At 33.1% G+C, this 26,535-nt stretch overlaps 1 protein-coding gene across 1 annotated transcript in view; it reads right to left on the reverse strand.

Annotated features, from left to right (window-relative positions):
- LOC118738082 overlaps positions 1 to 26,535 on the reverse strand; it is a gene marked incomplete at its 5' end in the record, with an annotated part of 312,005 nt that overhangs the window by 217,528 nt on the left and 67,942 nt on the right. Inside the window, 2 exon segments of the mRNA XM_036469005.1 lie at positions 318 to 584; positions 777 to 1,132. Coding sequence (XP_036324898.1) covers positions 318 to 584; positions 777 to 1,132 — 623 coding nt within the window.

Below are 26,535 nucleotides of genomic sequence, written 5' to 3' on the forward strand. Positions count from 1 at the left end.
ATTGTATATATATTGTATATTTGCAAATCTGGGTAGTCAGTTGTTTGAAAGAAGTAAAAACTAATAGGCTTACATAATTACTGTTTTTTTTGACCACGTGAATCGCGAAAAGCTTGACATTTTAGTCTAAACCATAAAAAATCTAAGCTTGGCCCATATACATATATATATTAAAAGATCTGAATCTGCTATCATAAAATCTTTTTCCGCGGAAATACATTTTTGTCCTCACTTTTATATAATTTTATTTGTCAAACCATGTTTAACGAATTGTAAAAATTCAATTGCACATCTGACCGGGACCACACAAAACCGACCTTGCCATTTTCCAAAACGCCATTTGTTGTTGCCACCCCAACATGTTGTGGTTGTAGCTGCTGCTGCTCTTGCTGTGATAAATTTACTGCATTTGCTGACGGCGTTGTAAATACATTTGCTTGATAACTGTTCAAGTTTGCAGCAGATTGCTTTTGTTGGTGCTGTTGCTGTTCTGGAATAATTTCAATTGGTGCCGGAATGAATTTTTCATGTTGTTGTGTGAACTGTTGTTGTTGCCCCGCCAACGTCCGATTTTCCACAGATATCTGCAAGTGAAGAAAATTTAATTTGCACAAATGAATAAATATATATGTATATATCAGTTGTAAATAAAAATCTATTTGGAATATACATTCACCGACAATTGACAGTCCTACAACGTTAATTGCATGTTTAACGGCACAAATCACCGCAACAAGCATTTAATTTCGCTTAACATTTACGATCCGTACACCCACCTGTGACACGGAGCCATCTTCGGTAAACACTGGATGCCCTATGAGGCGGGTCACCTCACGTTCCACCAGCAAAACCAACACCGCTCCACATGCTTTCAGCACTTGCACAGCCTGATAATGATCGGCGTCGACCACAAAAATACCATTCACTTTTAGTACTTTATCGCCAACTTTCAAACCAGCCAAATCCGCTGGCCCACCTTCCGTCACACGTGATATGAAAATTCCCTCATCGTCGCCTTTGAAGGGAGTTGAGCCCCTGCCGCCTGCTATGCTCAAGCCAAGACCGGCGGTGGTGCGTTCGATATGAATTTCGTACTGTTCGAGACGCAGCTCAGTCAGGCCATCAACCGCATCTGAAAAAAAAAATATAAAAATAAAAATAAAAATATTATTTAACAAACAAATTTTTTTACTGAATACAAATCTTTAAGAAACACAGAACGCCGCATTAGACGTATGAAATACGACATTTGTAAGTTCTAGAGACTGAATTTTAAGACATAAATGAAATCTTATAGCATCCCATTTTACCACTTGGCCTATACCTACGGTGACCATATTTTTGAAGTGTAGATAAAGGACAAACATTCATATGTAATTTTTATAATTTTAATAGTCAGTAAAACGTATCACTATATATGAAAGAAAAGTGTGTGTCTGTCGTGTTTGAACATTTATGTCGTGAAACAATTTTGGGTGTAAAAGCTTTTTTAGCCTCCCGTTACAAACATCTAAATAACGTTTTTTCCGTTAGAGTATAAATCAAACCGGTTTAAGGCCAAAACCTTTTGAGAGCCAATTATAGTCCTGAACGACATAAAGATTTAAAAAATAGGACATTAAATAAGAAAGGTATAAGAAATACAAAAAAAAATCGTAGTAGAAAAAATTACAAATTTCGAGGTACATATTGTACCGATGTACTGATCTTTTCTTAGTTCAAAAAGGTACCTCTGTAATTAGTCGAACTGGTAAAGTTTGTATATGGGTGTTTCCATCGAAAGGTCTACCGCGACAAAAAAATAAATAAAAGTCATATATCTAGCATATTTATAGACCAATTTGTCTGCTTTTTTAAATATATATTAACTAGGTAAATAGAAAATTTTGTGCGGAAAATTGTCTTGCTAGGTGGCGCCAAGGTCGAGAAATTTTGAAAAACCGTATTTATGGCCCGATTTTGTTCAAATATGGCGTATGTAGTTAAAACATAATAAATCATAGATTTACAAAAAAATTTACTCTGAATTGGCGCTGAAGTCAAAATATAAAGTATATTCGACATAAAACGTTTGGTTTATTTGCTTTGAAAATTCTTTTAAAAGCAATATTAACAAAAATATAACGATGGAAATTAACGTGGCGTCACGTGAGGATTCACACTTGGGGTTGTAAAAGAAAACTTAAACAGGTTGCATTAATTCAAAAAACTCTAAAAACAACCACAATCACTCCAAATCATATATTAAAAATAAAATAAAAAAGAGCCATCCACAGTTCGCCGAGTTTTGCGATTTTGTAAGAAAAAAAAATCAACTTCAATTCTTTGTCACGTAACGACACTGTCTTTAATTGCTTATATTTAAGGACCATGCGGTTCGACTGTTTTCATCTTTCGACCAACTATAGAGATAATTATGTGCTATACAAGGATCAAAAAAAGGAACAGAAAACAAATGTTTTTTCTTGTTTGTTTCTCATTGAAACGTACGACTGTCACGTGTGTGACGTATGGAAATACCCATATATCAAAAAGAGGACATTTAAAGGACAGGCCTTAAAATAAAGGACGGGCCTTAAAGTAAAGGAAAAAACATGGTTTTAGAAAAATAAATAAAGTCAAAGGACATCACCCTAGAAAAAAGTACTGTTCTTTGAAATAAAGTAAGGATGGTCACCATACCTGTACTCATAATGATCTCAATATAATTTTTCGTTTGGTCTACACTTCGCTACTTTGCTTTTCATTCGATATTACCTACATACATATATAAGTTCATGCTTTAGGGCAGAAGATGCACGCCGCGCTGTTAACAATGCAAGTCACGATTTGGTTTTACCAAGAAAAAGATGCTTTACCCACTAAATCTAGGACACTTGTGCATATTTAGTTATGACTTCACCCGCTGACAGGTAACACTTACTCTGCAAGCCATCATCATTAACGGTATCACATACATACATATGTGCACTTATTGCCACAAATTTCATTCTTACCATATTGTCTATTGCCCTTCAAACCTCCAGTGTATGTCGTTACAATTCGAACACGTTTGTCCTTGTGCTTTAGCGAATTATTTGGGCTGCGGTTCGAGGACACTAGTGAACTGCGTAAACTCATATTCGCTGGGCTGTTGCGGCCGCTGGTGCTTCCCAGCGAGCCTGAACGCCTTGAACGGGGAAATGTGTTATCGCCCTCCTTAATTTTTAACTTAATATTGAACATTTCAAAGTTTTCTGTTAAGTGTTCGTATGGATGTAAGTGGTAAATTTGCTTATGCGTTACACGTATTCGACATCAACAATATTTCCAATATCTTTGTATTTATTTATGCATTTAACAGATTTTCTTTAAACGGTTACAAAGACCCGCCTTTCTAATGCATCATCGTTCTGTAAAGGGCTTTTATCAATTTTATTATTTTGTGCAATTTCATCAAATCGTCCTCGGCAATAGAGGAAACATTTGCAACCAAAGTGGGAAGCTGAAGGAAAGTATGCGTTAGCTATTTCGTAAAATAACAAGCACAAGAGTAAAATTTCAGAAACAGAAATGCAGTGGAAGTGCTCAAGCAAAGGCGGAAGCAGCAACAGATGGACGCGGGCCAAAGGTGTACATGCATGCATACATACATATTAGCGTGGGCCGAAAATCCGCATTTTTAGAATTTTGATTGGTAATAGCAAAAATACCATACTATGCTCTAAAAATAATATGTGTGACATATGAAAATTTTTGGTCAATATCTTAGGCTCGCCCAAGTCCTTCAAAGCTCAATATGGCTAAAAAATAAAAATTAATAAATAAATTAAGTAATACATTTTTTTACTAAAATTGCAATAATCTTCTAAAGTATTAGTCCTACATAATTAGGTATATGGACCTTTTTTGTAGAGAATCGATGTTAGCTAAGAAAACTTTTTTTTTAGTACTTGAACTTTGATGGACTTGGGCGAGCCTAGGATATTGACCAAAAACTTTCACATTTCACACAGATATTTTTTAGAGCATAATAAACCATATTTTTGCTATTACCAATCAAAATTCTAAAAAAGCGGATTTTCGGCCCATGCTAATACATATCAACGACCAAGAAAGAAGTAAAAGTTGCAGGCACTTTACAAAATACTTATTTGCTTATTGGATTTTAATGCGTTCGACTGCACCGATAACAGCCTTTGAAAGTGACTACACAATTCTTCGCTTAAATCGCGGGGATAAAAGAGAAAACTAGTACTACCGCTTGTGTAATAAATCTCTTCCTGGCTACTGCATGCAATTGAATTTGTGATATGGCGAACTTAAATTTTAGTTGCAAAGCATTCATTTTAAAAGTTAATTTACAGCAATTCAAGAAATATGGGCTTTATAAGTAAAATATCCAGGGCTTATATCACAGGCGACAACAACCAACAATTTTTAAAACACAAGAAAAAATCAATATATTCACAAAACTAGGAGCCAAAATAGTATAACTGAGTTTTTAATTTTTTCGCTGACGTCAGGGTTTTTTTACAGGACTTTGAAATTTCTAGGATATGATTGAATAAAAAAAATTGTTTAAAAGATTTGGTGCATTGTAGAGTAACAATATGGGTATCAATTAAAAGAAAAAATTTTGTAGAATTGAAAAACAATTTAATCTTTTGGTGCACCAGGACGAATATGTGTTGAAAATGTCCTTTTAAAACTTTAATATCGTTGGAAAATTCCAATATTTATTTCAAAAAAAAAATATTTGTCAAGGACTAATATGTAAACTACCACATCCTCGAATTTCGTCCTTCTAACTTTATTAGTTTTAGATAAAAAAAAAATTTACACTTCTCTTTATAAGATATTGATAGTTACAATATATTTACATAAATGAAGATACTGGAATCATTACACTGCACAGCACTCGGCTGGGTATTGGACCAAACCAATTTTTTTTAAGAGATTGAGTCATAGGTAAAAGAGAAATTTCTCCGTTTTTCGATGTTTGCCTCCGAAATCGAGATATGGGTAAAAACTTATTATTTTTTATTATATGTAAATAACTAAAAGGGTGTATAACTTTTTTTGTGCAAACTTATGTATATAACAGATTAGCATGGGCCGAAAATCCGCTTTTTTAGAACTTTGATTGGTAACAGGAAAAATATTGTTCACTATGCTCTAAAAACAATCTGTGTGAAAGATGACAGTTTTTGATCAATATCTTAGGCTCGCCCAAGTCCATCGATCATCCCCTATTGTGAATTTCATTGCATTGCAAAATATTTTAATGTTTTATCGGTAGTTGAGGTTTTTGCTGCTCCCGAGGGGGTTAATACCTAGTTTTATTCAAATTAATGTAAACAGTTGTTTCATGTTTCATTCACTTAATGGTTTGCAGGGTAAAATTTCTAGAATACCTCCAATGTCTTTCAAAATTTAACATAAGAGAGATGAACAGGGTTGGCTTTCCATTACATCGGTTTTTGGGTGTTTACACAAAACTATAACGAATTTCGTCATGAAATTTGGCAGGGATGTTAAGAATCGTATATATTTACATTATTTATCACTCTTTTCACTTTATTAGTAATAGTATTTAACTAATTTGTTGGTAAATTCTTTGCAGTTTCACTAGCAAAGTTTCATAGAAAAAAGAGCACTTGATACTTATATTTTTATAAACATACGATCTTTGCAATGTTCACGTGTATTTTGTGTACATTAAATGAATTTTATTTTTTTTTTTTTAACAACATAAAACGCGTTTAATAATTTCACTACTCTTCTCCGACAAAGTAAACAAGCAAACAAATCAAAATGGCTGTGATGGTGAATATAAAGGGTGCTACCACATGTTCGAAAATTCAACAAACTAAAACGAAGGGATTTTCAACAATCCACCTTTGTTTCGCAATGATCTCGACGACAACAGTCGGGAATAAATGAGTATAATGTGTTTTTAAAATATGTTCAACAAAGAGCTCTGCATAAAAATTTTGCGGAAAGCCTAACCGATATCGGAGTGAGGATATTTATTTCTTTTTTCTCGGGGGTTTTTAATACACGCAGAAAGGTGTTCTCTGCAAAAGGTGTTCAGCCCCTTTTATTCGCAAAACAGAAAGAGAATTCTACTATGTGAGAGTTATAATCCCTAAGCGCGGCCGAAGGCCGCCTACGCAGAAAGGCGTTCTCTGCAAAAGGTGTTCAGCCCCTTTTCTTCGCAAAACAGAAAGGAGAATTCTACTTAGTGAGGGTTATAATCCCTAAGTGCGGCCGAAGGCCGCCTACGCAGAAAGGTGTTCTCTGCAAAAGGTTGCAAAAGGTGCTAAATACCGTTGATTTTTGACATTTTTTTTTGTGTTTACGGCGCTGCGCATTTTCTTCCATATAAAAATTTTGTCGAGCGTGCTTTGTATGGCAGAAAATGCATGACACTGTCAACAAAAAAATTGTCAAAAATAAACGGTGTATTTTGTAACCACTTGAAACTTTCACTTTATTATACTAAAATCGAATGGGCTACAAAACTGCATACATGATTATTTTCAAAAAAAGTATTATTACATTATGCACTGTAGGTCAATAGGTTAAGGTTAGCACACCCATTAGTTGACATGTTGATATTAAAAACCGCCACAATGCGAGACCTCTCTTCACTCAGGAACGTCTGCACGGATTTATGAAATATGGTACTCGGATCGCTTATGAATTAAAATTTTGGGCGTTTTAACGCCATGTGGGTTCACTAGTAAAATCTATTGGGCGTTATTACCGCCAATGTGTAGCTAGAACATATTTTTGTACATTTTTTACATTTTGCTACACAAAAACAGTTAGTGCTGAGTAATCTACAAAACTAAATGTTGAACGGAATTGAGGTTAGGGCCTTTCTATATTAAGTTAACGATATATTCGTTTAAAAGAAAAACCTTTAAATTGGCCCAGGGCATGAATCACTTATGACGACAATCATCTGGACGATATCATGCTGAAACTGTCTTGCTTCATGAAAACCAAAAATTGTTCGATCGTTTGTGCGATATCGTCAACTCAATTCCAATTTTGCTTCACGTAACAGTAGCACGTAACAGCAACACAAATACATGAATCAGTGTTTTGACGACATCGTTTTGTCAGTATCGTTTGAACGACTTTCGTTTCAAAGTTACGTGTTTCATGCCCAGTATTTTGGAAATTTGTTCAAATGAAGCTAGCATTTGTTTTTAAACGACTTTAAAATGAGAAAGCTTATCAATTCATCGGAATATTTTTTTATGAAGTATGTAACCAGATAACTTTGGACCATGTTAACCGGTTTCGATAATTTTTATCGGCAAGGTGGTATCTCAAGGATGGGCCCATATTAATATGGTTTATTTCCGATCATTGGATCATGAATAAATTAATACTACTCCTAAATGTGTATGCGAGCATTGAAGTCGATTGTATTTTTTGTTTAAAAATTGCTTCTTATATAATAGGTAAATACATAATTAGGTAGTATAATTAGGACTCTTTTTAAAAGGTTTCCTTCACACAGTATACTGACAATTGTGCCCGATCATAAGAAAAGCAATCAATAGTCTGGAATTTGCGTAGTCCTGTTTGCTTTTAAATATGTACCTACATAATATGTTTAATTTAGGCTATCAATACACATATGAGGTCTCCTTACCCTGTTTCAATTTCTTGAAGGGATATAGATATGTATGGTGGTACATTTTACGACTATCAGTATATACAAGTATGACCTGAACAATATAAAATGTGACAAACGTAATCGATAAAGACAAATAGCAACAACAAAGTACAGACATATCTGCGAAAATTTACAGCAGCATGCAACCGTCTGTGTAAGTATTACAATTACATTGAAACACACACAAAGTGTCCTCGGAGATCGAATTAGATACATCTTTAATAAAAATTCAAATCTAAGCCACATTGCAAAAATTTCTCCAACACTGCACAATAGGTCAAATCACCCCATTTTCCGTGCGAAAGCAGAGATCCAAAATAATTATTCTCCTAATATTTGGGATCTAAAACGTCGCCTTGTTTTAAGAGAAATATAAAAAATCTTTTCGCATTTTCATTTGACCACTCATCACATCTTTATTTATCCATCGACTTTCTTCATTAGTAACTTGATTTTTTTTTGTAACAGAATAGGCTTTAGCAAAAGGCCAACAATTTGACAGAGAACCTGGTATTTTTTAAATTTTGCTTCTGTTAGTGTTTTTTTTTTCATATTTTCACCAAAAAAAAACATAAAATCTGGAATGATTAAATATTTTGTCAGAAACTATCAGACCTATCGGAAAGTGATGTATAGAGGGTTTTTTAAGACAAATTTTGTTAGCTTTCATTTGTCGTATTTCATTTTCAGTTTGTTAAATTTATTCATGAGATATAAGTGACTTTTATTTAAAGCTTAATAACGGTAAATTGAAAATATTTCCAAAACGTATCCATAGAATAAAAAATTAACTAGATTTTTGGAATCAGCGGACGATTCTACATGGGGAATGGATAGGGGTATCCGCGGAACAAAAACCAAACACAAATTTGTGATCCAGTGTTATTTACGAGAAATATCTTTTTTCGTCTCGAGGGACGATTATTTTCAGATGGACATATTTACGTATTTTCATAATGATTATATGGGATTTTTATTTTTCTCGTCTTTCGGGATGTTTATTTCAAGACGAAAATTATTTACATACGTATTCTCACAATAATTATATGGAATTTTTATTTTTTTCCGTCCCGTGGGACCATTATTTTTAGACGGAAATGATTTACGTCTTGTCGTAATAATAATATGGAACTTTTATTATCTTTTCATCTCGTGGGACGTTTTTTTTAAGACGGAAATGATTTACGTCTTTTCATAATAATTATATGCGACTTTAATTTTTCTATTCTCTCGTGACATTTATTTCAAGACGAAAATGATTTACGTCCCACGTTTTCTCTTAATAGAATTGGTACATGTACTGCCGATTTCGCAAAATTAAACGCCGATATCTATGAGCTCGATTTTTGGAATTTGATTTGCTATCATCTGGCAACCCCTTTCAAAAAACTAAAACCACATAAAAGCTCATATAATTTTTAAGAGAAGACGTAAATCATTCCGATCTTGAAATAAACGTCCCGAGACGGAAAAAAATAATGTTCCCATATAATTATTATAAGAAGACGTAAATAATATCTTTGGTAAAATAATCGTCCCGCGAGAAAAAAATAATAATATTCACAGATAAATATTAGGAGAAGATGAAAAAGTTTTTAGTCTTACGATATTCAATTCAGGAGATGAAAACAACTTTTCCATTATTCAGTAATAATTATATACAATATTTAAATTTGTTGCTCATAATCGTTATGGTCTCTATGCGAAAGTCTAATTAGAAATACGAAAAAACGTGGGGAATATACTTAGCTTTGCTAAATGAAATATAGCAGCTTATTATAGTTGGTCAAAGTCAGTTCAACGATATAGGTTTGAAAATTTATGATAGTTATTGCTTGTGACTTTTTAAGTGCATGTTGTGCGAATTGCGTGAATAATTAAAATAAAATTTGAAATGGAGCATATATCCGACTTTATTTCTTTATTCAAACTTTTTTAGAGATTTAGTATTTTTAGCTCGAAAATAAGACTATTCTAAACATCAATTGAAACAAATTTATTGATTTAAACCCCTTTAGACTACTTTAAAATACTATAGAATCTTTTTATTGATATATTATAAGCAGGGAACAAATTTTATGGAAATTGCCTTTTTTCTGCTAAAGAGATAGAGTATATTCGATTAAGAATGTCAACGATTTAGCTTTCCCTGATTCCATATATACACATTTGATGTTGCCTTTTTTTTGCCTTTTTAAAGATATTTGCCTTTTTTTTGCCTTTTTTGCCTTTTCTACCTTTAAAAAAGTGATTATAGCATTTACAATTTTATTTTAAAGAATACAAAATATACACATGCCCATGCGGCTTATAGAAGCGCAAGGACCTCTTGCCAAATTGGTGTTGGAAAAATTCAAAGCCGTTTTCTCAGCTAACGTAGGCTTGGAGACAACAAGGGGTGTGGATAAAATTGCAAAGAGCGAGGAAAGCGCCCTTATTCCTGATAATATGAACGTTTCAAACGTTCCATATTTAAATTGGGCTCCACTTGTATCAACTTACGTCGAGCGCACATTTATTACATTCATGGCTTTTCTTCGCGAAAATCGAATGAAAATGCTGCCAGAAAACTTCAGAATGCATCTTGTGGTTCAATGTTACTACAACTATTCAGATTAAAGTTTTATGAGTTAGAAACTCGAAAGGATAAAATAGTCAAAGATTCAAAGTGCAAATTTTTCATATAATGAAACTAATTTCTAAAATAAATGTATTTTTTGATTGTTCTTCGTATTTTCTGTCTTTTTTAGTGCCTTATTTTGCAATACCTAGTGCCTTTTCCTGCCTTTTTCGCTATTTTGTTTTGCCTTTTTTGCAATACCTAGTGCCTTTTCCTGCCTTTTTCGCTATTTTATTTAGCCTTTTCCAGCCTATTTCGTCATTTTATTTTGCCTTTTTTATAGGTTTTTAGGTCCTAAAAATCCGTTCCCTGATTATAAGTTATTTTAAGCTTATTTAAAATTGCGATTTTTTTGTGCAAGAAAAAAGCCATTTGTTTGAAGTTTGTTAGTAAGAAAGAAAAGAGAAACAAAATTTATTGCACTTTTCAAACAGGTAGATGCTTTAATGTTACAGTAATAATATGTATGTTTACGTTATAGGTAGCGAAAGAGTTAAACACATTTTTTGGTCGTAAATAGGTTCATTTACGAAAGTTAGTCTCCTTTAAGCTATCCTTAAGGTTTTTTGTTCAAAAAGTTTATTTTGATGCTTTCTTTAATTTCGCACAGAAAAATTGATCATTTGCCCTATTGTGCACTGTGTTATAGTTTGATAGCCAATAAGAGCAACAAATACTTTTGAACAAACCACATGGAATACAATAAATCCCAAACAAATTTCTACGCCAGACATGCCAGTCATCTTGCAATTGTACAGAGTGGATGCCATTGAAGCGTGAATGAAGATGATCATAAATTTCGAATCAAATGGCTAAACAAAGCAGCATACTGGCACGAAAATCCGATTGACTTTTTCAGCAACGCAACCTCTCTACTATGTAGTTAGCCATACGCCCACAATGGCTCACCAAGCATCGCTCCAAGGATACGTACGAGCACGCAAGTGGGGATGGGGCAGCACGTCGAGAGAATCGTAATAATTCGAAATATGATGAGCAGCAAATTGGAATTTTTTATTTATGCGGAATAACCAGCTACTCAAGCGTTGAATGACTCGGACATTCGGTCCGTCTCAAGATGGGGAATATGTAGATTACATTTGACCGTGGCAGAATTCAATGCTTTGTAACATTGCAATATGGTCTAAACGACTGTTTTTCTGGCAAAAACTACTACTACTACTACTACTACTTGCGTTAACTTCACGTTTTTCTTTTTTCTATATTTTAGATAACACAGGAAAACATGGGAATGGTAACTATGTTTTTATAAAAAGATTGATTACTACAGTCAGCAGTCAAAGTCTACTTATTTATGTGCAATTAAAATTTCAATTGAAAGTGAGACATAAAGTGTAAATTTTTATACCCGAGCGCACTTGTGCACAAGGGTATATTAATTTTGTTCACATAACGGTTGTTTGTAACAGCCAAAACGAATCGAGATAGATATAGACAAATGTATACATAAATGATGAAATAAATCGATTAAGCCATGTCTGTCTGTCCGTCCGTCTGTCCGTCTGTCCGTCCGTCCGTGTACACGATAACTCGAGCAAAAATTGAGATATCTCAACTAAATTTGGTATGTAGGTTTCCCTTAATCCAAGGTAGGTTGGTATTGAAAATGGGCGAAATCGGACTGTAACCACGCCCACTTCCCATATAACGGTAATTTCCAGAAATACGAAAACTGCGATATTTTAGTAACTACTGAAGATAATACACTCAAAATTGATATTAACAAAACGTTTAGACGAAAAATAAGAATATTTTACATTTTTGGAAAATGGGCGTAGCCACGCCCACTTATGGTTACATGTGTATATCTTAGGAACCGCTGCACCAATTTCTTCCAAACTTGGCACAGTTGCTGGCCTTCGCACAGCATACCAAATGGCCGAAACTTTTTAAAATCGGACAATAACCACGCCCACATCCCATATAACGGTAATTTTCGGAAATACGAAAACTGCGATAATTTAGTAACTGCTGAAGACTATTCACTAAAAATTGATATTTACGACAATTTTTAGACGAAAAATAAGAATATTATAAATTTTTGGAAAATGGGCGTAGCCACGCCCACTTATGGTTACATGTGTATATCTTAGGAACCGCTGCACCAATTTCTTCCAAACTTGGCACAGTTGTTGGCCTTGGTACATCATACAAAATAGCCGAAAATTTTTAAAATTGGACGATAACCACGCCCACATCCCATATAACGGTAATTTAGAGAAATACAAAATCTTCGATAAATCAGTAAATATTGAAGCTAATTTATTCAAAATTGATGCCTGCAACAATTCTTTGCCAAGAAATACGTTTATGGTAAAATTTTGGAAAATGCGCGTGGCACCGCCCACTTATGATCACATATATGTATATCGGTAACCGTTCTACTAATTTGTACCAAACTCGGTGTGGTTATTGTGCTTGCCACATGAAAGCAAAGCATTGAAAATTATTGAAATCGGACTAAAATTACGGCCGCTTTTCATATAACGGTAAATTTCAGAAATCGCTAATTTACTCAAAATAGATACACCCCGGCTTACCATCTAGCGGTAGGTTTCGGAAAGGTGAAAAAATATATATTTAATATTTGCGCCGGGTATTTAATGTTCGGCTCCGCCCGAACTTAGACTTTCTTACTTGTTATATTAGAACACGTTCTTTTAAAAATTTGGTCTGGAGACTAAAGCTACGAGCAGAGATGTTAAAATGCTTGTAAAATAGTATTTAAATACAAAATACAAAACAGGTTTTTAAAAAGTATTTAAATTCAAAATACAAAATACGTATTTTGAAAATACTTTTGATACCACATGTACTTATGTGCATATCGCCACCTGGCGCCTATTTCATAAAAGTAACAGGTGTGACAATTGTCGATATTTCCGGAAAATTTCAGAGCCAGAATTGTCAGCGACATTTTTACTGTTTAATAAACGCCTTTTGGAAAGCGACAGTAACAATACTAGAATATTGTCGACAATTGTCTGGCAATAGTGGTGACAATTGTCACTCTGACAAAATTGTCACGACAATAGCGACAAAACTAAATAGCTCCGTCGGAAAGTTTCCAAAGGATAGTTTTGTAAATTTGTAATATGGTAATTGCGCGCATTTTATTACTTTTCAATAACTTGAATATGTCTTAAAATTAAGGTAATGCAAATGCAATTATAGATTGGCGCTTACACATATGTTAGTGTTTGGCCGAGCTTCTCCTCCGGTTAGTGGCGTGCGCCTTGATGTTGTCACACAAAGCGGAGGGACCTACAGTTTTACGCCGACTCCGAACGGCGATTGTATTTTTATGAGAAGCTGTTTTTCATGGCAGAAATACACTCGGAGGTTTGCCATTCATTGCCTGCCGAGGGACGACCGCTGTTAAGAAAAAACCTTTTTTCTATATTTTTTGCGATGTTGCTTTGACCAGGGTTTGAACCCAGGTGTTGCGGAGTGTAAATGCAATTATTACATATAAATTTCATATGACTGGCAACAATTTTGTAAAGGACAATTTTGTCACTTTTTCAGTGCAACTTTTCATGGAATTGAAATGAGAGTGAATATTGTTTTTATGAAACAAAAGACCAAAAAAATTGACGAATTGTCACTGACAATGCGAAAAATGCAGGTAATTCAATATTTTCGATCAGAAAATTCTGGATCTCTTCAGGATACATACCCAATTGTTTATTTAACCATTTTTTAATAATATTATTGATTTTTAACTTCTCTCCCCCCTCTCCCATTGCATTTTCTGGCATTTTCGGGGGGTTTCGGCTGCCATATAAAATGAAGTTACTATTAAAAAATGGTTAAATAAATAACTGGGTATCATTATTGGGAATCTCCTGAAGAGAAACTGAGTTTTCCGATAGAAAAATACTGGTTTTCAAGAATTCTATACCATTTCTACGAAAAGTTTTATAAAAATATATGGAAAACTTTGAGCGCTTTGAGCGACCTCTAAATATTTTTTGATTTCGAAATAAAAAATAGGGGTATTTGTTCGGTATGGAACAATCCTAGGGGGTGACACAACTAGGGACACAACATGTTGACCAGTTTTGACTATTCACCAAAATTTTACACCATCAACAAACTTTTCATTAAGAATTTTTAGAAAAATTCTTAATATGCAGTTCTATAACCCATTAAATTCTAGCTTCGAGTGGATAAGAATTTGCGTTGAGACGGTATTATGCATTTGCTTCCGTAAAAAGTATGTTTGACAATTTTATTTTTTATTAAAAGAAAATAATAACCGGTAAGGCAAAAAGGCATATGATCTGCACTTTGAGGCTTTGTAAGGGGAAATGGTTGCCCTGAAATCAGACAGTTGCTTAAAACGATATTATTATGAAGTGGACGAACTAGACAAGGATAAGTACATATAAAAAAACATGCAACACATGCATGTTGAGTATAACATCAGACACATTTTTTTTGGAAACACGAACGAAAACACTATAATCTTGCAACCGGAGACGTCTTGACAAGTTTTTTACGTTGTTGGAAATTTGCAAACGTCAAAAAAAATTAATGACAGTGTTGTAAAGGATAACTTTAAGATATGATGAATATTAAGAATAAAAAAAGTATTTTAAAATATAAAATACAAATACATACTGCTCCAAAAAATATTTAAATACAAAATACAAAAACGTATTTTGTATTTGTATTTTAAGTACTTGTATTTGAAATACCTAACATCTCTGGTTGCGAATGAGTAGATATTAAAGATGTGGATAACAAAATATTATAATTTTGCTTTGGTGATAAATATCTAACTAATAAATGGTTCTAATGGAATTTTTTTCTTTCACACGACTAAAAAAAAACTGCACTTACACTTTTCTAATAAAACTATAAATTAAAAAGTGATCCCTTTATACCCCTCTGTTGTCAAGGGTTAGATACACTTTTTTTCAAAAATGTGGGAAATCAATTAATAAAAACTCAATTTTTTTCATCTAGTTATTTAGGCGCAATTATTTTTTCTCAAAAAAAGGTTTAAAATGGCCCATAGTGCGTGTTAGCCTGCTAGCTCGGCATTAATTGCAGACTTTAATTCTTATAGAAGTAGCGTTCTGTAGTTCGATTTAACAAATGCAGAAAAAGCCATTATGAAAATATTGGTTTCCTGTTGTAAATTCTTTTAAATAAATAAAAATTAGCTAACAATGCTAATTATTTTGAGTTCATAAAAGGCAATATTTCGTCATTAAGTATCTGCGCTTAGTTACATGCATATTTCACACAATTTATTACTACGTTAATTGGCCTTGGGATTGTACTTTGCGCAAAGGTGGGTGATATTCCTAAAAGGTTAATTACCCGCAACTTACGAATTTACCGACTGACAATTGCGTTTGCTGTTAATTACATAATTGCAAAAAGAACATATGAATATCCACAAGAAATTGAATTTCAATTAGTCGCATACTGAGGGCAAAGAAATTAATTAGCCAATAAATAGAGCGAAAAATTGCTTCGACCTTTAAGAAAAATTTAAATCTACTATTATTTTTACACAACTTTTCCTAAGGAGAAAAAGTATGTATACACTTGTGGTCAACTAATTAAGTTACCAGTTTTGAGTATTTTTATTTTGTTTAGTTAATATTTATAATTTTTTATTAAACACAGGTTGTTCCTGCGGTATTCCAGAAAAACAATTTTTTAATCAAAATTTCTAAAAGTGGTAAATTTTAATGGAATGAATAAAAAATATAAGTAAAAATATGTTATTTTTTATTATTTCAGTAAATATTTAGTATGGGTTTTTAGCTTTCGAAAGAAGAAATAAAAACCTGCTAATTTTTTGTACTTTTTGAAGTAATACGTTTTTTGCTAATGCATTTTTATTTTTTGTCAGTGCCATCCGATCTGCACGATTCGTTCTATATTCAAAAATGAAGTGTCAGATTAAAAAGCTTGACCTGTAGACAATAGAGGTTAACTTTTTTTTAGAGTTGCAACCTGTTAAAAAATTAAATTCAATTTTTTTAATAAGTTAAATAAATTATTAAGAGAGGGGTATCAACCGAAATGTGTATAAAAAGGGTTTATTTCTTAACTACGTGTAGAGAGTTGCCACCTGTTAAAAAATCAAACTCCATTGGATTTAAAAGAATTAGGTTATTGAAATAGCTAGGTATCACCATATGGGAGAGGTTTAAGAAGGTTTTAGCTTGAAAATTATATGAAGAGGGTTACCACCTGTTTGTAAAGTCAAATTTAGTTAAACTAAAATAATAATTGTGTCCGACCAAAGGTTTACGACATCGTATTTGTTATTTTATAACAAATACATACATTGTCAATCAGTGATTTGTTCTGATTAAAATACTGGACTCTTAAATTAACTAAGGAATGTTGTTACTCTTCACTTATTTCTTGCTTAATATGTCTAACTTTTCATTTGTCTGATACCCATATTGATATACATATTTCACTTACCTTATTTCCTTAATTAGAGTGATTTTGATTTTTTAAACACGTGTCACCCAATCTACGTGTCATTTAAAAGTAAAGCATTTTCAAAACCATTTCAATTGATGCCCATATTGTAATATCTAGTTCATTTAACATATTAAATAACTTTAATAAAATTTGTAACAGGTGGCAACCCGTATAAAAAAATTAAACTTTATTGCACATCTACAGGCCATGCCCTGTCGTTTGAAGCCTCACTTTTGAAAATAGAACGAACTATATAGACATACCTATGTAAATGCCACAAGAACCCAAATTTTCAAATTCAAACTCCTCGTCCTCGATTTTACTAAGAAGCGAATTTTCATTTAAATCCGTCCATAATTCTATTTTTACCCACATTTCATATGGAAGGGAAGCACTAAGTGACGGCGGGAGTGAGTAATTTGGGCGATTTGAGGAAAGGAAACCCGAAAAATGGAAACTGGTACAAATAAGTTCAGATAAGATATATGTGCACATGGATGTAGACATAAAAGAAAATCGGTGCACGATTCTTTGACGATCGCCTGGAAGAATGCTAAACTTGTACAGATATGTCTGTTTTGACGAACGATAATCGCTCGTTTTTGGACCTTTATCAGTCAGAGCTCATATCTGTCTCATTTTCTAACAAGAATGCGGTCGTTAACTTAATTACAAACATATTTACACTCCTTTAGATTTGAATCATAACATTTAAATTGTGACTCAGCGTGTATCAAGGTACAACAGTAAGAATTTGGACAAACTGCACAATTTAAAAAAAATGATATTTAGGGTCAAATTATGATAAAAAATTCGGACTTATGAGGACGAAACTCTTTTTCTGATTTTTAAGCATTACGAATCTTATATATGGGTGAAAATTTCTCAACTGGACCTCGGATTTCAGTCAAGTTCGAATTTTTGCGTGAAAATTTGTGGGTAGAGAGGTTTATAGATGTGAAAGGGATTCTGAGAATTTTTTCGAAAAATTTTAGTTTTTAAAGTTTTTATAAGCAAATATATTTTTAATCAATCTTTTTTCTTCAAAACTCATTTTCACCTAAAGTATTTGACGAAAGTTGATGATTTTTTTGTAAGCGTAGTGACATTAGAGCTTTAAAAAAAATATATTTTTATAATTTAGAATTTTTTTTTTTTTTTTTTTTTTTTTTTAAAAATTTTTAAAATTTTATATTAAAAAAAAAAATTTTTTTTAATTTTAAATTTTTTTTTTTTTTTTTTTTTTAATTTAAACATTATAAATATTCAAGATGCATTAAAAATATGTTCTCAATGAGTGTTTTCAATGTGGTTTATATTTTCGGAAACTGCATTTATTCAAGAAAATATTAAAAACAAAAATGTTAGATTTTTTCTGTTTATTACTTACAGCAACATTTGTCACAGCGCGCACGCATCGTGAACCATGCACGCTCACCGCCTATGCGCGCCACGTGTTCACTAGAAAGCGCGTACACAACAACAACAACAACAATTGGCTCATATTTTCGACTTTTAACATAACCTTATATAATAATGATGGCATTTGTGGTATTTTTAAGGCATTTTTAGTTAAGCTTGGTGTGTGTTAAAATAATCTGATCAAGTCCCTTTTTTTTGAGTTCACATGCAACTGTATGGTTCTAGCGCTATCAGTCAACCAAAAGAATGTATGTAAACTTTGTCTAATAATTTTTTTATTGTTCAAGTTGTTTATTCAAGTGTTCAACATCGCACAGTGGTACATACATTTTTTTGGAAAAATAGGAGTCGGCGTATAACCTCAATGTTCCGTGTGCCACATTTATGGAGACAAATAAAAAAAAAACGAAAAATTGGCAAATCGATTTATTTTAAAGCATACCTCCCTCCCATATAAACCTAACCTCAAAAACGTCTTAAAAATTAAATAAAAAGTGCACCGATGCATATACATATAACTCCGAAATTTTCCCCGTATGTTTGTAATAATCAGGGTACGGATTTTATGGAAAATGCCTTTTTTCTGCTAAAGAGAGAGAGAGTATATTCGATTAAGAATGACCACGATTTAGCTTTCCCTGATTCCATATATACACATCTGAAGTTGCCTTTTTTTAAAGATATTCGCCTTTACTAACTTTAATTGTAAAGGGAAAGCCCTTATTCCTGATAATATGAACGTTTTAAACGTTCCATATTGAAAACGAACTCTCTAATAAATTACACACGTCTAGTGTGGTTCGTAGTCAATCTGATTCTCTTATTCAATGCCAAGATGGTGGTTACCCACGCTCTTAACAAAACAACCAAATCTTAAGGTCTAGACACATAACTTAAGGTGTAAACACAATTGCAAAATAGCTTAAGGGCTAGTTACACATCGTATTTGTTAGTCAACGTGCATACATGCCTATGCTTACAATATTTAAATTGGGCGCCACTTGTATCAACTCACGTCGAGCGCACGTTTAGTACATTGAAAGCTTTTCTTCGCGAACATCTAATAAAAATGCTGCCAGAAAACTTCAAAATGCATCTTGTGGTTCAATATTACTACAACTATAGAGATTAAAGTTTTGCGAGTTAAAAACTCAAATAAAGAAAATAGTCAAAGATAAAAAGTACAAACTTTTGATATAATGAAACTATGTGGTTCATAGTTTTTCTCTTTTCACTTGTAAAATAAACATTTCTACAATAAATGTATTTTTTGATTATTCTTCGGTTTTGGTTTTTATTTAGTACCTTGTTTTGCCTTCTAGTGCCTTTTCCTGCCCATTTTCCTTTTTTTATAGGTTTTTAGGTCCTAAAAATCCGTTCCATGGTAATAATGTTGTGTGTGAACTCCAAAAAAATGGAATTAATGGGATTATTTTAACACATACCTCCGAGCAAAACTTAACCTAAAAATGCCTTAAAAATACCATATATGCCATCATTATTATATAAGGTTACGTTAAAAGTCGGAAATATTAGCAAATTGTTAGTTGCTCCTGTACGCGCTTTCTAGTGAACACGTTGCGCGCATGGGCGGTGAGCGTGCATGGTTCACGATGCGTGCGCGCTGTGACAAATGTTGCTGTATGTTAAAAACAGAAAAGATCTAACAAATTTTTGAAGTGAAACTTCTTAGCGGCGGTTGGTTGGTTGGGAGCAGCGTTGCCATTTTAGCCGTTTTCCGGCTAGATTTAGCCGGTTGCGATAGCAAACAGCCGGAGAAATTTTGGTTTAGACGGAAGCCGATTTGTTAGCCGTTTTGCAAAAAAAAATTAACCGTTTTTAGCCGATTTTGCTATTTGCCTTGTTTTCTTAAAATTCAAATATATCTATATGATTCCATTTTTGACTAAGAGATCCAAAATCTGTAAATATGGCTACTAGCCTTATCGCGGAGATAATTTTCATGTCAGAAAGGGTTATATAAAATTGGGCCAGTTTCGCTTATTTTTTATTTTAAACGAATATATTTTTTCTGAAGAAGATTTTAGCGGGGATTTTTCATAAAATGTTTGTTATGAATGTTTTAGATTTAAGTGTGCAGTTTTATTTGCAAACTTAGAAAATAACAAATTGTTTCACTGTTTGCTTAACACGTGTTTGTGTTTGGATATAGTTTCAACACATAGAATAAATATTGCAGATATTGTCTTCCCAGATAGCGCATATTCAATTCTACCTTTATTTCAAAACATCATCATTGTTGCCCATGCTTTAAGGTTTAAGGTAAGGGAAAAATAGATATTTTCAAGCACTGAAAGCCGTGAAATTATTTAAATTGAATTAAAAGAACCAACACTGAAATGCGTCAAAATGAAAATAAAAGAGCACAAATTTCTATGTAAAGCAAAACTCTCTGGGAAGACAATAGCTTTGTTCGTCGAAAATCCAGAGATAACTATCACTCAAAATATCAGATAGTAAGAAAAAATGCTGCTGTGGTGTAGTGGTAAGCAGTGCGCGCTTTCACTCATCAGCACCTGGGTTCAAGCCCTGGTCAAAGCAAAGTCGCAAAAAATATAGAAAAGGGTTTTTTCTTAACAGCGGTCGTCCCTCGGCAGGCAATGGCAACCGTCCGAGTGTATTTCTGCCATGAAAAACAGCTTCTCATAAAAATACAGTCGCCGTTCGGAGTCAGCGTAAAACTGTAGGTCTCTCCGCTTTGTGTGACAACATCAAGGCGCACACCACAAGTCGGAGGAGAAGCTCGGCCAAATACTAACATATGTGTAAGCGCCAATCTATTATTATTATTAAGAAAAAATGCTCCCAAATTATCTCAAGTGGAGAAACGTGCAAAGTTCTGGCCGAACGCAAATTTGCAGGAAATTTGTACTCAAAATTAAGAAACTTGCATAGAATTTTTAAATTCTTTCAGAGGGGCTAAAATAGGATCTACATCTATTTCTTGTTAGTCCGACTTTCCTCAACATATGTACGTTTCAATTTCTTTGTCGTAGTAACTGTCAGGTTTCCTATATCGACTCTGGTTGAGATTGCATTCCGATTACGAATACAGTTTTTTTTCAGCCGAGTATCTTTCAAAGCATTGGAATTAACTAAATTAATTAAGTAAATAAGTATATACTTACAATTTTCATTTTAAAATCGCTCAAATTGTAAATTTTTAAATTTAACGAACTTGTTTATTCAAATTATCGTCGACAAGAAATTCAACCATGTGCCACAATCCTAGGTTTTTCCTAACTGCAAATTCTTGCCGACTAATTTTTTTTCCAGCTTGAATTAGCAATTTCTATCCAAGAACTAGTCTTTCTACTTCCGATTTATTTAAATAAAACATGTGAAATTTAGTTGAAACAGTTTAGCCGTTTTTATCCGTTTTTTTTTTGCTAATTTAGCCGGTTGGTCCAAAAAGTTCTGGCAACACTAGTTGGGAGTAAATTAGCAAATTCACCGGAAATTGCACAAGGAATTGATGCAACGGAAATGATGCAACGGAAATGGTTGGGGCTGATTATGCTTCTTGTGATTATGCATATGGTATTAATTTGACAAAAATTTGCTAATAAAAGGCTAAAGAATAACACTTAGAAAAAGGCCAATACAAGAATGAAAGTAAAGGTGACTACGTACATAGATAAAGAAAAGGATAAAGGTAAATGTAAAAATAAAAACAAAAACAAAGATGCGTAAAGATAAACGCAAAAATTAAGATCAAGGTAAATTTAAACACTTTACTTATATACAATACATAAGGGCAAATGTAGATGAAGAAAATGATAAACATGAACGTAAAAACAAAGATAAATATAAAGAAAAAGATGAAAATGAGGATACCGATAAAAGTAAAGATGAAGATAGAGGAAGAAATATTGAAATAAAGGTAATTATAGAAAAAAGGATCTAGATGGAGACCCAGAGACTGAATCTGTGAACTATTTTTGTATTTTAGGGATTCTCGGGACTTATCGATGTAACAATCGATATTTTATCGGTTTTGTTATCGAAATTTTAATTTTGTAATCGGTATTTTTACCTATTTTGTTATCGATAATTTTATCGATTTAGTTATCAATATTTTTATCGATTTTGTGATCGATTGTTTATCGATTATGTTATCGATATTTTTGTCGATTTTATAAGCGATTATATATCGATTTTGTTATCGATATTTTTATCGATTTTGTTATCGATATTTTTATCAATTTTCTGATCGATTTTGCTACCAATATTATTATCGATTTTGCTATCGAAGTTTTTATCGATTTTGTCATCGGTTTTGTTATCGATATTTTTATGGGTTTTGTTAACGATATTTTGTTGAATGTGACTATCGAGTTTGTTATCGATAGAGTATAAAGATAAAAACGAAGATAAAGGGAAACAGAAAAACATAAATGTAATTAGAACGAACAGGGGTAGATGTAGGGATCTAGATAGAAAAAAAATACAAAAAATATAACCTTAAGCAAAAGCAGATGTACATATGTATGTATATGGTTATGAGACAAAAGAGATATGTAACGTAAGTTTCACTTCTTCAGTGTAGCCCAGGCGCACTTACTTTTTTTTACAAATATTTTCATCAATAAATGCAGTTTTCGAAAATGTAAACGAAATGAAAAACACTCATTGAGAACATATTATTAATGCAACTTGAATATGTATATTTAAATTAAAAAAAAAAAAATCTAAATTATAAAAATATTTTTTTAAAGCTCTAATGTCACTACGCTTACTAAAAAAATTCATCAACTTTAGTCAAATACTTTAAGAGAAAATGAGTTTTGAAAAAAAAAGATTGATTAAAAATATATTTGCTAATAAAAACTTTAAAAATTAGAATTTTTCAAAAAAAATCCTAGGATCCCTTTTACATCTATAAACCTCTTTACCCACAATTTTTCACGCAAAAATTCCAACTTGACTGAAATCCGAGGTCCAGTTGATAAATTTTCACCCATATACAAACAATAGGAGTGTATTAAAATTCAAAATGATATTGCCTGCCATATAAATCCACATTTCAAAGTTTGCACAAAAATTATAAAAATTCAACAAATTTTATCAAAATCCCCCAAAAATGTCAAACATTTCAATCAGATTTTTTTTTTTTAATTTTGGGTATGCAGTTTTATATTGAAAGTAAAAAAGACTTCAAACAATAATTTTTTTTAGTTTCTTTTCTATAACTCACTTAAATTAATTTTTTCATTTACATATGTTCTGACTAAATAAATTTCTTAAGAGAAAAAAAAGATATTATTATAAATAAATGATAAATATTATTATAAATAAATAAATAAAAATAAAGAAAAAACATAGGCATTTCGCTGATTTTTTCATGTAAAGTGCAAAACCGGCGATTTTTTGAAATGATTGTATGGGGAACCCCCCAGGGGAGGGGGTGTGCCACTGGCATCGGTGGGTCGGGCCTCCAAAGTTAGTGGGGGTCGGTCATACATTTGGACTCGATTGGAGCACTCTAAATGGGTCAAAGTGGGATTTTCCAAAATTTGCCCCTACCCAAAAGTTCGACCCAAATTGGGGGACATCAGAATTCGTTTTAGAGGTATGGTTCCTTCGGCAAAGTTTCTTATTTTGATCCCTAGAATATGATTTTCACAGAGCAATGGGCCATTTTTTGCCTCCCCACAAATCGACCCGGCCTAATGCTCGACTATGCTCAAAATTTCTTTTTATATGGAAGGAAATGCCTAGCAGCGTCAGCATAAAAAATCCTCCTAAAATTTAATGGGCTATGAAACTGCATACCCAAAATTAAAAAAAAAAATCTGATTAAGAAGTTTGTGTTGTAACTTATATTAAAAACATTATGTACTTACAAATGAACAACCTTGTTACTTAAAAATATATAGATCGTAATGAACATTGAAGTATTAACTATTGTAAAACAAAATTTTCTGAATAAAACTCACTCGTTTTCAATACCTCAAACCTACAGGTTATGGCCCAGCATTGGTTTTGAAATATAAAGAAGTTAATTTAAAAAATATATATATTTTCTTTTTATGCCAAGAAAAATGTTCTACTGGAAAACATATTTAAAGAAATGAGTCACGCTAGCATCAAGATTGAACCACTCACAAAGGAAAACTTCGATACATGGAAAATCCAGGTGGAGGCGCTTCTCATCAGGAATGATACCTGGAAATATGTTTGTGGAGAATGTATAAAGCCGACAGGACCTGCAGATATCATTACCGAATGGGGAACCATAGATGCTAGAGCGCGATCAGACCTCATTCTAACCATTTCACCACTAGAATTGAGGCAGATTAAAAATTATGCTACATCAAGAGACATATGGGTCAAGCTGCATGCTGTATAACCAGCTAAAAAAGCAATGCTTTTGAAGTCATTGATCCTGTCCTGGTGTCTAGATTCTGGTGCATTGTCTCATATGTGTGCACAGAATTCTAAATTTACGGAAATGGAATCACCGAGATCAAGGTTTTTGAATTTGGCGACGGAAATCGCAGGAAGTGGGACAGTAAAAATACAAACAAAAGAAGACACGAGGTTGAAACTAGACGGAGCTCTACATGTTCCAGATCTTCGATCGAATCTTTTATCTGTGGGGAAAATCACCGACCGCGGGTTTGAAGTCATCTTTACGAAACATGTAGCAGTTGTCAAACGTCCAGAAAATGGCGAGGTTTTAATCGTTGCACGTAAAGAGAGGGATTTATATTTTGTTAACGAAGCGGATGAGGAAAGCAGAATTACTGAATCAGTCGCGAATACATTGCATTAGCACGAACGTTTCGAACACCTGAAGTTCAAGGACTTAAAATACATTATTAAGCAAAAGAAAGTAAATGGAGTCAGTATTGAAACTGAAGGAGAAGTTCAAAAATTCGAAACATGTATAAGAGACATTTTGGAACTTGTTCATTCTGATGTGTGTGCACCTATGCGAATAATTTCTATTGGCGGTTCACGTTACTTTCTCACTTTCATTGATGACAAAACAAAATTGTGTGAGGTATATTTTTTTAAACATAAAAACGAAGTGGCCGAAAAATTTAGGGAATACAAAAATTTGGTATAAAAACAGAAAGGAAGAAAAATTAAAACTTTACGCTCAGACAACGGAACCGAATACATATATAAAACGTTAGAAAATTTTCTGAAGGAAGAGGGTATCAGACATGAATTTTCAGTGGAATACACGCCGCAACAAAATGGTGTCGCTGAAAGGAAGAACCGAACTCTTGTGGAAATGGCAAGATGTATGTTGATACAGTCGAAATTATCAGGAGGTTTCAATTTTAACGGCGAATCATATCAGAAATCGGACCTCTCTCTGAAGTACCGTTAAAATTGTGGACGCGTCGTTCTCAGGTAGTGAGTTACTTACAAAAGTTTGGTATTACTGCTTATATGTTAGACAAGACGGGAAACGAAGGTAAATTTGAGCCGAAATCACGGAGATGTGTGTTCATCGGTTATTCCACACAGTCTAAAGCTTACAGGCTGTGGTGTCCAGGATTAAAGAAAATGTTACGAAACCGTGATGTTATATTCGATAATAATTTCGTTGAGGAAGAAAATTATACAGATTTTATTGATGATGAGTATTGGAAGGATACGTCTATAGAAATAACTTTTGAGAACAAGAAGAAGTATAAAGGAAATGAAGTAATTAGTGAAGGTGGCGTACACGATGCTGTACTTGATGGGAGTAGCAAGCCACGAGAAGAATGTGAAGAATTCAGTGAAGGCAACGTACACGAAAATTCTGAAAGCAGTGAAAGTAGCGAGTCCGAAGAAGAATTCAAAACCCCGGAAAGTTTGAAGAGAGGACCTGGAAGACCAAAGAAAGTGTTAACTGGAAAAAGAGGAAGGCCAAGAAAATTGTTTAATGTGATATCCAAAACAGAAGTACCGAGTTATGAAGAATTCAATACTGCCGGATAGCAGAAAGTTGTGATCCTTTGACGGTTAAAGAAGCGATTGCTGGTAATGATGCCTATGTATGGAAACAAGCTATGCGGAAAGAATACGATGCACTTCAAAAGAATGGAACTTGGAATATTATTGATCGACCAAAAGGGAAGAAAACTATAAAATCAAAATGGATTCTGCGCACTAAATTTAACGCTGATGGAACGGTTGAACGTCGTAAAGCACGTCTGGTTGCTAAAGGATTTACGCAAATACCAGGTATTGATTATAACGGTTGTTGATGGCATTAACAGTTGAAATGCGGCTACATGTACATCAGTTAGATTTCGTATCTGCATATTTAAATGGTGACATTGATGAAAAGATCCTAATGGAAATT

Source organism: Rhagoletis pomonella, unplaced genomic scaffold (assembly GCF_013731165.1).
Source record: "Rhagoletis pomonella isolate Grant_MI unplaced genomic scaffold, Rhpom_1.0 Rhpom_scaffold_00004, whole genome shotgun sequence".
In the NCBI taxonomy this organism is placed as follows: domain Eukaryota; kingdom Metazoa; phylum Arthropoda; class Insecta; order Diptera; family Tephritidae; genus Rhagoletis; species Rhagoletis pomonella.